This window comes from Abrus precatorius, unplaced genomic scaffold (genome assembly GCF_003935025.1).
Source record: "Abrus precatorius isolate BTA unplaced genomic scaffold, Abrus_2018 Scaffold8, whole genome shotgun sequence".
Taxonomy (NCBI): domain Eukaryota; kingdom Viridiplantae; phylum Streptophyta; class Magnoliopsida; order Fabales; family Fabaceae; genus Abrus; species Abrus precatorius.
Window position 1 is genome coordinate 14,445,795 of NW_020874428.1, and position 14,917 is coordinate 14,460,711.

A 14,917-nucleotide genomic window follows, 5' to 3' on the forward strand; every position below is an offset into this window, starting at 1 on the left:
TTTGATCACCTCATTCATTATAAAAGTTTTCTTTTATTAAAAACATTTCGAAGATCCTTCTCTACTTCTTTATTCAAAGTTTGAATTTTAATTACCACCAAGATGTTAGTCCCTTCACTTGTAATCAAGTCCTAAGTTATAATCTATGGGACATTTTTAATGTATTGAATTTCCCCTCTTTACAATTTAAAATTGAAGAAAATATCAGCAATAACTCCATTCACCTGTAAAGTTCAGATAGGCCAACCACGTCAAAGAGACAAATATTTGTGGGTTCAAACTATCATAGATTACAGTTTGACCATTTGTACAATAAGAACATAACGGAGTAATGGACATATCAACAAGGCAGTAGACACTCCACATACATATATAATTTGAAGATATATAATAAAATAGCTCATTGGTATTACTTTTGGTTAGTGTACAATGTACACAATTCATAGAGAAGAATAAATTGGCACACCTGCTAAGGTCGCTCCATAATCGACGATAAAATTGTTGCCTGTTACATACTCAGAAGAATCATGAATTAGATAACGAGCTAGAGATGTTAATGCTGGATCCGAAGTACCTAATCTTCTCATAGGCATTATTTTCTTTACCACATCATTCAGCCAATCTTTTTGCAATAATTTTTCAGTGATTTCAGATTTGAAAATTCCAGGGGATATGGAATTCACTCTGATTCCGTGTGCCCCCAATTCCAGAGCCATAACCTGTCAAATACCATTACACAAGTTAATGACATGCAATTGTTTAATCATTAAGAACAAAACCCGTGAATCCAAATATGCTTCTAATTTGTGAATGACAGAGAAAAGAAAACACTTAAGTACTACAGTTTTGGAGCACACTGCCACAAGTAACACTATATCGTATTATTTAAAAATCACTACATCATATTATGGACTTGACAATAAGATTGATTTCAATAACACTTGAATAGGGAAAGATTAGGAAGTTATTCATAGCTCATTACCTTAATGCATACGGAAAATACTCACTGCAAATATTCCATCCGCAAGTTCTTATATGGTTATACCAATATTGCAGAATTGAAATTCTTTTCTACTTGTTTGTAAAATGTAGCACTTGAACTTCTGAAGTCTTAAGTATAATTAAAAGGAGAATCCATAAAATTAATTTACACCTAATGCTTATCACCTCCTCCTTATTACAGTATGCATCTGATATCAATACACCCATAATAAAATGAGTATATTCTAGGGAAAGGATGAGTGGACCAGTAAATGTTAAGGCTCAAGCTAGTGAAACAATCAGTTAGTTCATAATTAGGAGGTAGTTACAAGGGATGCTTGTTATAAAGGTCAAAGTTAGGAGAATTGCAGTGTTTTGTGAGTGGAAAAGCTTGCGTCTGAGAGTAGCTAGGATCTCTTGAATATTTCTAGCATTGTATGATAGCAATCTAAATACACCTATGGCCCCATAGCCGGTCCCATACACTGGTAAAGGAAAAGAGTTGTGTTAGACCTTCAGCAGCCAACGTAAAATTTGTTGAAACCTTCTACATGAATCACTCACGATGATATTGGGCAAGGGGGGCTAGGCTGTTACCTAGAAGTAATGCATTGTATGACTCAGTTATAGTGTTAGAGTTGCTACATTGGCGCCTGAATGTAGTGTTAAACGAGTAAGGGTTCTCACATTTGGTTGGACAAATGTGAGTAGTACAGAATTTAGTCTAAGAACATATGTTTCAGTTTAGTTCATGGAATTTTGATACTTTGACAGGAAAGTCACCGGAAGTGGTCGACACAATGGTTCACATAAGGATTAATATCATGTGCCTTCAAGAAATAAAATGGCTTGGAGATAAGACCAAGGAGCTCGATACTATTATAAGCAAAATATGCTATCTGTAGAGATAGAACAGACGACGGACCCATGCTAGACCAATTTCTAATGTCAACTTTCATCTGAATATTGGCAAATTTTCCATTTCTATATAACCCTGATAAATCAGATAGATCAAATTCTGTAATGTACACATCACAATACGACAAAAAGGTCTCATAATCATGATTTTGTTTACTTTTTGCTATAATGGAATGATCAAATAAAATTATTAAGAAATCCAAAAGAAAGTCTGAGAGAGAAATAAAAGTGGAAGTGGTGCTCTGGTTTTAAGAAAAGTCATAAATCACAGAATATTATTACCTTAGTCAGCATATTGACACCTGCCTTTGAAGATGCATAGGCAGCAGCCCCAGGCAATTGTCCACGATTTAAACCAGCAACTGAAGAAATATTAACAATTGAAGCCTTGATATGGGCATCTAACATGCATTTGCATACATATTTTGACACCAACCAACAACCAGTTAAGTTAGTCTTGAAAACATGATCCCATTCCTCCTCGGACAATTTCAAGGGTGATTTAACACTTCCTACACAAAACAGCAATAGAAATCACTACTACTTTTTGGAAGCAATCAAAAGTTTGAATATGTTCAAACCTAGTTCAGTTAAGCAATTATATTATGCACTCAACTCAATGTTAGAAACAAACAAAATCGTTCTTTATTTATTATTTGGGCATTTAACTGGCAGTTGATTATTCAAATAAGAGGAAGGCTCCGCTCTAAACAAGTAATCAAGAGTTTCTGCTTGTTCTAGACAGAGTAGTACTCTTGACTTGAACAATGAATCTAGAATACTCCTCAAGGCTAGAGAGAGTATTCCTTTTCTCCTTTAATTAGAACAATAAAAATTAAATATTTTCTTAATTTTTCATGTATAGTTATCTACTTCTCTAAATTCATTCGTAACTAGGAGAAATGCTTGAGTAGTTTTAACCCTTCAACACTTAACAACAGATAAAGTTGATGCCCCCTCATTGCATGACTTTGACCATTTGAGAAGAGGCTTTTCTTCGCTCAAAAAACAAGTGTTACAAAAAAGAAAGAAAGTCAAGAACCAAGCCAATGGAAAACTCGTATTTTTTTGGAAAGAGTAAGGAGGATCTCTCCCTTGAATATAGTACAAAACTTTTGAGGGTACCTCCCTAATCCACCCCCCCCCCCTTCTTTCCTCTCTTATTTATAGGCAACATAACTTATCCAAACTAACTAACCAATTGTAACTAACTACTAATGAAGTTACTGAATAATACTCCTCCCTAACTTGCCTTGTCCTCAAGGTGAATAGTTATGGCATCTGCAAACAAAGTTTTATTGGAATTCCAACTCATTGAAGCGGGATAATCAAGCCAACTCGACCACTGTAGCCCCAGAATAGTCTCGGGCCCTTGTAATCAAACAAAAACAAGTGGGTGGCTTCAATCTCTTCTAAACAAGTGAGGTTTTTTCTCCTTTGGTTCTTTTGCAAACTGTTCATCTTCTCAAGGGTGCTTCCTTGGGTTGCTGTTGGTTTATCACTTCCATCTTCTTAATTATGGAGTGTGACACCATATCTTTTGAATATCTTATTTGTCGGGTTATGATATATACGACAGAGGGTTACATCAGATGGTAACTCACTCTGTATATTAGATTAGTTTATCAAATTCTTTTCCTTATATTTAAGTATTCCTGATATAGGAGCTGTCATCCATTGATTAGTAGTATGATGGAAATTAGGACACATGTAGATTGTTGTCATCCATTGATTAGTAATATGATAGAAATTAGGACACGTGTAAATTCTAATTCTATTGTAAATTTGAGAGTCTGTTATAGTGAGGTGTTATAAATAGGACGGTTTGAGAAATGCCATTCATTCAACAAAATATATCGAATTCTTGTAAACCCTCTTCTTCAATAATATTGCATATTCACATTAAAGTTCATTCTCTATCTTGAACTCCCTTGTTCTCTTGGTTCTTCGAATAAATCCATTATTCCTAGTTCCATCTACATCAATTGGTATCAAACTAGTCCTTCCTTCGCAATCATTCATGGCGGAAAACAAGCGCATTGAAGCATATGTCCATGAAGCTGAAGAACGCATTAGCACCAAGATGGATGCGAAATTCATGAAACTTGCAGCATCAATGCTGCGAACCTTGATCCAAAACATGCAAGAACTGTTTCAGCAACATGCACATGATAATCCACCACCTTCTGGGTCTGGAAGTCCAAAGCGAGGTGGGAGATCTTCTTCCTATTCTTGCAATACGTGATTGGCATGTTTAGATTTTCCAAGATTTAACGACGATGGGGTTAAACAACGATTAATCCAGTGTGAGACTTTCTTTTCTATTGATAACACACCTGATGATTATAAAGTGAGGTTAGCAATGGTACATTTCAAAGGAAAGGCACTTTAATGGCATAGTGCCTTATGTGAAAACCGTGGGGTTCGAAAATTTACCATCTTGGCTTGAATATACAGAAATCTTGCTTGATAGATTTGGGAAAATTTGTGAGGATCCAATGGCAGACTTGTTGAAGCTAAGACAGAAAAGTTCTACTGCAGACTATCATGAAGAATTCGATTCTATTGTGTCACGTGTGGAATTATCTGAATCTGAAGAACACCAATTAAGCTGTTTCTTGGAAGGGTTAAAACAAGTTTCCAATTCCTCTCGCGGATGATCTATTGGATGAGTTACATGGTTCAATGGTGTTCTCCAAAATTGACCTTAGGTCTGGATACAATCAGGTGAGAAAGGATGTAGATGACATTCATCATTTAAGACTCCTGGTGGGCACTATGAATACCTGGTCATGCCATTTGGTCTTACAAATGCACCTGCAACTTTTCAAGGCCTGATGAATGCTGTTTTTCAGGAGTATTTGAGGAAGTTTTTGCTAGTGTTTTTTGATGATATCTTAATATACAGTAAAAGCATGACAGATCACCTTGTTCACCTACACAGGGTCTTACAGACAATGAGGGCTAATTCCTTATATGCTAAGAACTCTAAATGTTATTTCGTTGTTACTAAAGTTGAATATCTCGGACACTTCATTTCTAGAGATGGTGTCTCTACTGATCTGCAAAAATAAAAGTTGTAAAACAGTGGCCATTACCGCAAACACTAAAGCAGCTAAGAAGTTTTTTAGGGTTGGCGGGTTATTATAGAAGATTTGTTAGCAGATATGGTTCTCTTACTAAGTCCGTGACAGAAATGTTGAAAAAGGATAATTTCTGCTGGACTCCTCAAGCTAAGAAAGCATTTCTTCAGTTGAAACAGCAGCTCATACAGGCACCAGTCTTGGCCTTACCTGATTTTTCCGAAGAATTTGTAGTAGAGGTTGATGCTTCTGGACAGGGGATTGGAGCTGTCCTCATGCAGAATCACCATCCCGTTGCATTTATTAGTCGAAGTTTAAATAAGCAACAACAATCCTTATCCACTTATGAAAAAGAACTTTTGGCTGTAGTGGTTGAAGTCCAGAAATGGAGACATTATCTGCTTAACAGAAAATCCATCATCAAGACTGATCATAGAAGCTTGAAATATATCTTAGACCAAAGGCTTACAACTGCCTTTCAACAAAAATGGTTAGTCAAGTTGATAGAATTTGATTTTCATATTGAATATAGACAGGGACATGAGAATGTGGCAACAAATGCTTTGTTAAGGCTTGAACATATCCAATGTAATGCAGTAGCCATCCATCAACCTGATTCTGATATGCTTACTAGGATTCAATAGTCATGGCAAACTGATCCAGCAGCACAAAGACTCATTGCAGAATTGCAATCCAGTAGCTCTTCTCATAAGCATTATTCATGGCAGAAGGAAGAACTGAGAAGGAAATGGAGATTAGTGGTTGGAAAGGATATGCAGTTGAAGACTGATATACTGTTATGGATTCATGCTTCTGCTTGTGGAGGTCATTCTGAAAGGGATGCCACTTTGCAGAGAATTAAATTAGTTGTCTATTGGAAGGGAATGTCTAGGGATGTGAAATCATTTGTGCACCAATGTGTTATGTGTCGGCAAAATAAATATGACAATACAGCTTCCCCTGAACTGTTACAACCCTTAACTATTCCTGAGCTAGTATGGCAGCACATCACCATGGACTTCATTGAGGGATTGCCTAAATCCTTTGGTAAACAAGTCATCTTTGTTGTTATTGATAGATTAAGCAAAACACCTCATTTTATGGCCTTGAAACACCCTTACTCTGCTTCTTATGTGGCTCAAAGTCAATGTTATCAATGGCAGATGGCGGCTCATGGCGGAAACTCAAAAAACTGCCATAAAGTTATGTCGGCCGCCATGGCAGGTTATGGCAGATATAATAAAATATATAAAAAAATACTATAGGTTACAGAAAATAATTAACTCAAAATATATGTCGCATAACCTCCAATCCAAAGTATAATTCAATACAAAATATCCAATTATCAAATGTCAAGTTAACAATAAAAATAAAGATTATCAATTTAGTCCTCTTCTTCAACTCCAACATAATCATCCTCTTTCTCATCCACCAAGGCATATCCCTCCTCCTCTTCTCCTTCAGATTGTGGAAGATTAAATTCTAATTCATCTTCTGTTTCTTCCGACATCTCTTCATCTTCTAATTCTTTATCATCATTTTCAAGAACCATTTTCTCTTTTCCTTTTACTGTTGAGCATGCCTTGATTTTGGAAACTTTTGCAGCTTTGATATTGATACCACTTGATGGACTCTTTCTTTTCTTAGAATGATGCCTAGTATATGTTGTAGGCTCTCCAATTCCAGAAGCTTCATAAACAGTTGCCTAATTTAAAGTGTTTTCACCATCAAAAACTAAGCATTTCCAGCATCCTTATCTAGAGCATCATCATCCATTTCTCCAACCAACCACTCATTACACTCATCAATATCATTGAGTGTAATTAGATCAATTACATCTTTAAGATTGTAATGTTCTTTGAGTTGTTGATTGTATTTCACATAAATCAAGTCATGTAATTTTTTGTGATCAAGTCTATTTCTCTCCTTTGAATGAATCTGCAACGTGAGTTTTAATTATAAGAATATTAATTAGTTTCTTTCTAATTTCCAAAAAAAGTATTAGGCTCGAGAGATAAGAAATTACTTGCTCAAAAACACTCCAGTTGCGTTCATATCTAGATGCACTACATGTCAAGCTCAAAATTTTGATAGCTAGTTGCTGCATATGTGGAGCTGAATGTCCATACATTCCCCACCATTGAGCTATAAAATGAAAGATAAATTATAACTCTAAAGATGAAGTATAACCTTAAAATTAAAATATTGAAGAATTTGATGAATTACCGGGAGCAATGTTTTTTCTTTGTGATTTTGCAAAATCGGACCCAAAGAGACCACCACCGCTCTTATAAATTGGTAATTCAAGTAGTATGCTTTGTTGCACATCCCGACTTGGCACCAACCTTTTGATACAATCATACAACTCATTTGTAACTTCCAAATCAAATTCAATTTGAGGGTTGTCATAGTAAAATTCTGAGTTTAAAATGTGACCAGTTGCATGTAATGGACGGTGAAGCTGACAAGTCCATCTGTTATCAATGATTGCAAACACATCTTTGTATTTACTTTCATTATTTTTGAATGACTTCATAATAGCTTCTTTACTTTTCTCCATTGCTTCATAAATATACTCCATAGCTGGTCTTCTTTCTCCATCAACCAAACGTAACACCCGGACAAGAGGAGCCATGATTTTCAAAGTATACACCACATTATTCCAAAATACAGGATTTAATAGAATTTTGGTTGCTTGCTTCCCTTTAGCTTCGTTTGATAACTTGTTTTTACACTATTCTTCAAAAGTAAATATCTTGCTAAGATTTGCTTTTTCTTGGTGAAGCCTTTCTAATGATAGAAAAGAAGTTGCAAATCGAGTAAGTGCATATCTTACCAATTCCCTCTTGTTTGTAAAATTTCTCAACAAACTCAAGGTACTTGAATGACTGTAGATAAAGCCAACAACAGATATTCCCCTTTGAATTGTCTTCTTTATCAAAGGAAGCTTTCCAATATCTTCAAACATAAGATTTATGCAATAAGCTACACAAGAAGTCCAATAAAGATGTTGTCTTTTCGCTTCCAACATCTTACCAGCCAAGACATAATTGCTTCAATTATCTATTATCACTTGTACAACTTTATCTTCTCCAATCTCTTCCATAAGAGCATCAAGCATATCAAATAATTTTTTACCGGTCTTCACAAAATTAGATCCATCAATAGACCTCACAAACATAGTCCTAGCAAGAGAGTTGACCAAAAAATTAATCAAGCATCTTTGTTATCGATCGGTCCATGCATCTGACATGATGGAACAACCATGTTTGCTTCATTGCTCCTTATGATCTTTCATGAGAGAATCGGTATATTCTAGTTCTTTCTTTAGAAGTAGAACTCGAATATCATGATAACTTGGAGCTGGTAAATTTGAACCGAAAGCACCAACAGTTGTAAGCATTTCTTCAAAGCTCTTCATCTTAATGAGGTTAAAGGAAAGGCCAGCTTGATACCAAAATCGAGCTATGTATTGATGGACCCTTGCTTTGGCTTCTTTGTCACAAACTTCTCTTATATTTGCTTGTCTCACTTTTAATTTTTTCCTTTTCTCAATTGCATTTTCCGGCTTTCTACAAAACAAATCCATTGGCCTTTTCTGATTAGCCATGGCAATACTATGTGTTTGAGAATCCTCCTCATCCTCACTTTCATCATAGCTTATACTTTCAAAGATTGTCACATTTGGCATTTCAAAGTTGTTTTGACTCTTTTTATCCTTTTGATATGCCTCAATCTCTTTTCTAACTTCTTCAGGACACTTGGAGCAAGCTTTCACGTTACCTTTCTTTCCAATCAAATGTTTCACTCTAGTTATTCCAACACTCATAACTTTTCCACAAAAATTACATACAATGTTGTTTGTATCACCCTCTTTTAATGAATGAGCATATTTCCATCCTGGGTCAGATCAATTAGAAGCTCTTGATGATGAAGATTCTTGTTGAGCCATGTTAAGAGAAACTGAAATAAAGATAATTTTTTTTTATAGGAAAAACAGAGAAAAACCAAATATGTGGAAGAGGAACAAATTGAAAGATGAAAAGGATAAAATTAAAATTAGGAAAATAAAGAACAAACTGCAAGAGAGGGGAAAAAAAGAAAAAAAATGGCTACTGGAAAATATGGGGTCGCCGGAGATGGAGGTTCAGGTCGCAGCAGATGGAGATGTCGTCGGAGATGAAGAACAGAGTGACAGCCGCAAGCAGAACAAGTAAAAAGTCAAAGAAACAGAGATCGAAGTTCGTCGGAGAACACAGAGACGATCGGAGACGAGATCAGAGACAAACGGAGATGAGATCGGAGACGAGAGGGATTAGAAGAGAGAGTGAGAGAGAGATTTGAGATGAGGGTCGGCTTTGATTGTCGAAGAAGAGGACTAACCTTATTTCTGCGCGGGTCACCGTTGGGCCCAGTCGAGTTTGGGCCCAAACTGTCAAATCCACCATTTTTGAAGCATTTCCGCCATGCGGGTAACGGCCGCCATGGCGTCGCCATCTGAATCCGCCATTTAACAGAGGCGGTTTAACGGCAGTCTTTAGAACTGCCATGGCGAACCGCCATGGCCGCCATTTGATAACACTGCTCAAAGTTTCTTAGATAATGTTTTCAAGTTACATGGGTTTCCTGCCTCAATTACCAATGATAGGGATCCTATTTTTGCAAGTCAATTTTGGAAGGAATTCATGTCACTTCAAGGTATATAGGTTCAATTGTCAACTGCTTACCACTCACAAACAGATGGCCAATCTGAAGTGGTAAATAAATGTCTTAAAACTTATCTCAGATGCATGTGTTCGGATACTCCAGAGCAGTGGTCTAAGTGGTTGTCACTAGCTGAATGGTGGTACAATACTACTTATCACAGCACAATTAAAGCCAATCCTTATGAGATAGAATCTAGGATTGAGTTAGTAGACAGAAGCTTGCAGAAAAGAGAAGAGATGCTGAAATTAATCAAGTTCCATATGAAGAGAGCCCAGGAGAGAATGAATCAACTTGCCAATAAACATAGATCAGACAGGAGCTTTCAGATTGGAGAATTGGTCTATGTAAAATTACACCCCTATAGGCAAGTATCAGTTGCATTTCGAAGCAATGCCAAATTATCTCCCAAAGTATTATGGTCCTTACCCAATTATGGACCAAATTGGCGCAGTAGCATACAAGATCAAGTTACTTGTAGGTTCTCAAATTCATGATGCATTCCATGTCTCCCAATTAAAGAAGTTTGTTGGAGACACTACTGTTGCTAGTCAGTGTCCTAGTACAAATGCAGAAACAATTGTAAAGGAGCCTGAAGCTATTATTGACAGGATTGATAGCGAAAAGAGGCAATCGGGCAGTCACTAAAGTTTTAGTGATATGGAAACACCAGCTAATTGAGGAGGCCACTTGGGAATTCTTTTATGATTTGAAGAAGAAAAATCTATCATCCATTGATTAGTAGTATGATGGAAATTAGGACACGTGTAGATTGTTGTCATCCATTGATTAGTAATATGATAGAAATTAGGACACGTGTAAATTCTAATTGAATTGATTAGATTCTATTGTAAATTTGAGAGTCTGTTATAGTGTGGTGTTATAAATAGGACGGTTTGAGAAATGTCATTCATTCAACAAAATATACCAAATTCTTGTAAACCCTCTTCTTCAATGATATTGCATAATTCACATTGAAGTTCATTCTCTATCTTGAACTCTCTTGTTCTCTTGGTTCTTCGAATAAATCCACTATTCCTAGTTCCATCTACATCAATTTTGATATTTTTTTATTGTTCCATTGTCATACAGTTGTATTATTGTTAAATTCCATTGTTCAGCATTCAGCAACAAAAACACAAAAGAAGAAATGAAAAGGAAAAGAAAAACAAATACCCTAGAGAAAAAAGAAAACCAAAAATAAAACAATCTGCAAAAATTAATTTGCAAAGGAAAAAAAACTCACTATCATTCATAAAAAAATTTTCTTCAAGTTTTACAATCAAATGCCTAAAACAATAAAAATAAATGAAAATACATTAACAATAGTATACATGGTCAATTCTTACCCATGAATGTGATTTCTTTCCTAGTTAAAAGGTTTCATAATTGAAAACAACATTGATGGTAGATTCTCACCCATAAATGTCATGTTTTCCTAATTTAAATTCTGTGTGAATCTAAACTTTATTTGCTCCCACATTGATTGAGGAAGATTATATTTTGGTGTAATTATTTTAGCCAGCCCACCCTAATTTACAAACAATGAAACGACTCCTAAATAAACCTTAAAGGCTAAAGTAGCACCCAATTGCCTCATAATGCATCCATATGGTCCAAATCAATTAAAATGCTACAAATCAACATGAATAAGCAAGACCAAGAGTTTGGGCTCTTATAAACCATGAGTTTTATCCCTTGCTTTTGGTTCAGTTCAAAAACTATGAATGAAGCTTCTAAGATCATCACGCATCTTCTTGGCTTTTGCACGTTTAATAGGTCCACCTTGTATACACAAAGGATCTCATGAATCTTTATTTGCAATCCTATCTTGGATCCCATCAGTTACCTAACATCAATGTTATGGTTCAAGTCCAAACCAAAATCATCACTTTAGAAAGAGCATTTCCCACCCACTATCCCCACCTTTAGATATTGATCTTATAGTTATGCCCATAGACCTTGGTAAAATCCCAAAGATAGGGAGCCAAGATTCCTCTTTCTTTGCAAATATCGTTCAATTCAATGACTCTCTTCAGCCAGAGTGGTCTCTGTTGGCTCTGAAATGAGCAAGATATCCACAAGGCATGTCTAAAATGGCCAACTAATTCACTCAATTGCTTGACGAATGGACTCTGTTCTGCAATATGGATTCACAATCGCCTCCAAAGAGCTTTCGTGGCTTTATAATGGATTGAAGATATTCTACAACTACTCCGAATCGAAAGGCAATAAATAAATTTGATAAAATAGCTAAAATGTAAAGTAAGACGAGTTGAGGAAGTAAAATAGCTGAAAAATACAAATTTCATTCATAATTTTTTGCGTGGACCTTGTACAATAGTCTCTTCTTCTATTTATACTATTACAACTAAAATATGATGCAAAAACATCATTATGGTCACTACATGATGGGGGTAATGCCAACTCTTCTTCAAGGGTTCCTCTAAATCACTTGAATCTCCCCACTGAATCCATCAGTTGACTCTTCCACTAAACCCACAATACTAATCCCTTATGAATATAAGGAACATTTTTTTACCCTAGGTCCTTGGCTTTTGGCTAGATCAGAGGGTGAAAGACTCTTGAACAAGTACATGGCACTCGTGATGACTCCCCTCTCTATAGGTTGTGATTGGTTTCTCTTAGTCAAATTTCCCAAAGATTAGAAGAGCTGGCCAACACTGCTTCTACATGCTTTCATGGCTAGAAATGCCATGGCAACTAGTGCTTTTGTTTCCAATCTTGGAATTTTGGTCAACAAGAGTCAACGACTTCATCTTCACTGGCAATATGGTTAGCCTTACTCTTTTTCAGGCGTGGCAGCAATTTTGGGGGTTCTAAATGATGAGGATGAGCTCCCAGGTCTTCATGATTCCTATTGCTGCCTCCTCCAGATGTGTCTGAATCTTATACTTCACATTTTTCCTAGTGTTTTGTACCCCATGCCTCCGAATCTTATACTTAACATAGAGGACACCATTTACATGCAGTTCCTCTTATGGCTGCCTCCGCCAGATGTGTCAACTTCCCAAGTAGTTTGATCACCTCCTCTGTTATGGTTTTACCGGTGCTTTTTCTCTCATGATCTCATCCCACTAGCTGACTAGCTAGTGGAGCCAGAATGGTTTGCCACAGACCCTTCTTCTAGTGTTAGGGCTAGTCTTTATTAATTGCATTTAAATTTGATCCCTATATGTCTAATAATTTTTAATTTAACCCCTAATCAAGCAAAAAATTTAAAACACGTCAACCTAAGTTCTTACAATAAAAAGTGTATTAGACACAAAAATATATTAAAAATGATAATAGTCCATATATTACGAAAACAGAAATATGTGAATGAAAAATAGATATACTGACTAAATGTAAAAACATTTTTATCATTTTCTTGTTTCCACTAGCATGTTATACTTGTGAATTGTCTATTTTGCGGCATATCTTCACATCTCCACTAATCAGAGGACAAACTCGTCAAATATCCATTTCCGGTATTGTGTCAAAATTGATAGTATCTCTCACTTCTATTAGAATTGTGTTACCTCTTCAACTTCACTAATTTTTTTCCCTTAACAGTGTGGGTCTATTAGGTCCTTTTTTTCAGATAAGATTTCTATGACATTGTTCCAAAATTCCCTAGAAAGCTCTTAAAGCTTTCCTAAAGTGTTTAAGCAAGCTTATCCAATTTCAATTTGCAAGTACTTTCTCTATTTACTCTAACACAACCCACACTGTTATTATATTATGTGAAATTTTAATGTTTCAAAATGTTACAAAATAGAGCAATAGAAGGGACTGTCGTCAAAACAATTTTCAAGATTAGAATAAGATTAATGGTATTTTTAACGTATGGACAAAAGCACGTGATAAGAATCAATATACAGTAAATTTTTATTGAAAATCACATGATATCACTGAATTCAATGAATTGATAACATTAACTATTACAAAGTTTTGATAAAAATTTACTATACATAAATTATTAGTTTGTGCCCTTATGAACACAATAGAATTTTTTTTTTATTGAAATAGGTCTAATTACACTTTCAATTCTTATATGCATTGTTTTTGTTTGGTCACATTTAATCTTCTAATTCTTCAAATTAAATTTCTAGTCATGAAATTTCATTTAATAATTAAACAATATATATAACAAAAGGGAAACAAATTATTAATTTGTAAAATTAGTAACGAAAAATGTGTAAATTTGTGTGACAATTTTCCGACTAAATTCATATTTTAACCTCTAAAAAACTGTATTTGAAAGGGTTGTCAAACAGAGAAAAAATAAATGGGTATCTGACTTTTCACTAGATTTTCAAAACATAAATAAAAAGGAAGAAAACCTAAGAGGGGAATTACCTCTAACACCAGCGTTGTTAATCAAGGCGTCGATACGGCCAAAGGCGTCCCAGGCCTTCTGCACAGCCTTCTCGATGGTGGACCCATCGGCAGCGACGTCGAGTTCCACCGCAACCGCGCGGCGGTTTCCTGCAGCAGACGACGGCATCAGGTGGTTGATTTGGTGGCAGAGCGATTTGAGGCGATCGAGGCGGCGAGCCGCTGCGACGACGTAGCAGCCAGCTCTGGCAAGGTCGATGCAGAAGTCTCGTCCGATTCCCGAAGAAGCACCGGTAACCAAAACGACTTTGTCGTTTAGCTTGTGCCATGGCTCCAGCTGCTCCGAGACTTGTGCTGCATCCATTTAAGTGACTTATTGCTTCAAATTAATGTCAGTATCAAGATTTTCAGAGAGACAATGTGCCTCGACTGGAAAGTGATGAAATAAATAAACAAGTAGGTTTAAATTAGACATTAGTCTATGTAGTTAAAAAGCTAATTTTTAATGCTTATACATTTGTTTTGTTTCACTTCGGTGCATGTACTTTAGTTTCCCCTTCGTAACAGTACTTCTATTATCGAAGTCAATGTTACATGTTAATATAAAAATTAAGCTTAATTATATTTTTAATACTTATAAACATAGGTTTTTACAAATATTTTTATTAAAAAGTAATTTTTTTTAAAGTTGGTAATTTAAGAATTAGGAAGTAATTTTTTTAAAGTTAGTAATTTAAAAATTAGTCTCTCTCACATAATGCCACATGTTATTTAAGATTTTTATTTTTTATTGATTAAAATAAATATTTATAAAAATATCCATAAACATATTTTATATATTTACAAAAAATTTATAAACATGTTTTATATATTTGCAAAAAAGACTTCTT

The 14,917-nt window shown here is 35.4% G+C and overlaps 1 protein-coding gene across 1 annotated transcript; it reads right to left on the minus strand.

Moving 5' to 3' along the window:
• Window positions 1-208: 208 nt before the first annotated feature.
• On the minus strand, window positions 209-14,457 carry LOC113847631 (3-oxoacyl-[acyl-carrier-protein] reductase FabG-like). Its single transcript, XM_027476852.1, has 3 exons — window positions 14,049-14,457; window positions 2,182-2,411; window positions 209-719 (listed from the first exon to the last, which is right to left on the minus strand). The coding sequence occupies exons 1-3, from the start codon at window positions 14,389-14,391 to the stop codon at window positions 441-443; spliced, it is 852 nt and encodes a 283-aa protein (XP_027332653.1). The 5' UTR covers window positions 14,392-14,457; the 3' UTR covers window positions 209-440.
• Between the last annotated feature and the right edge of the window lie 460 nt (window positions 14,458-14,917).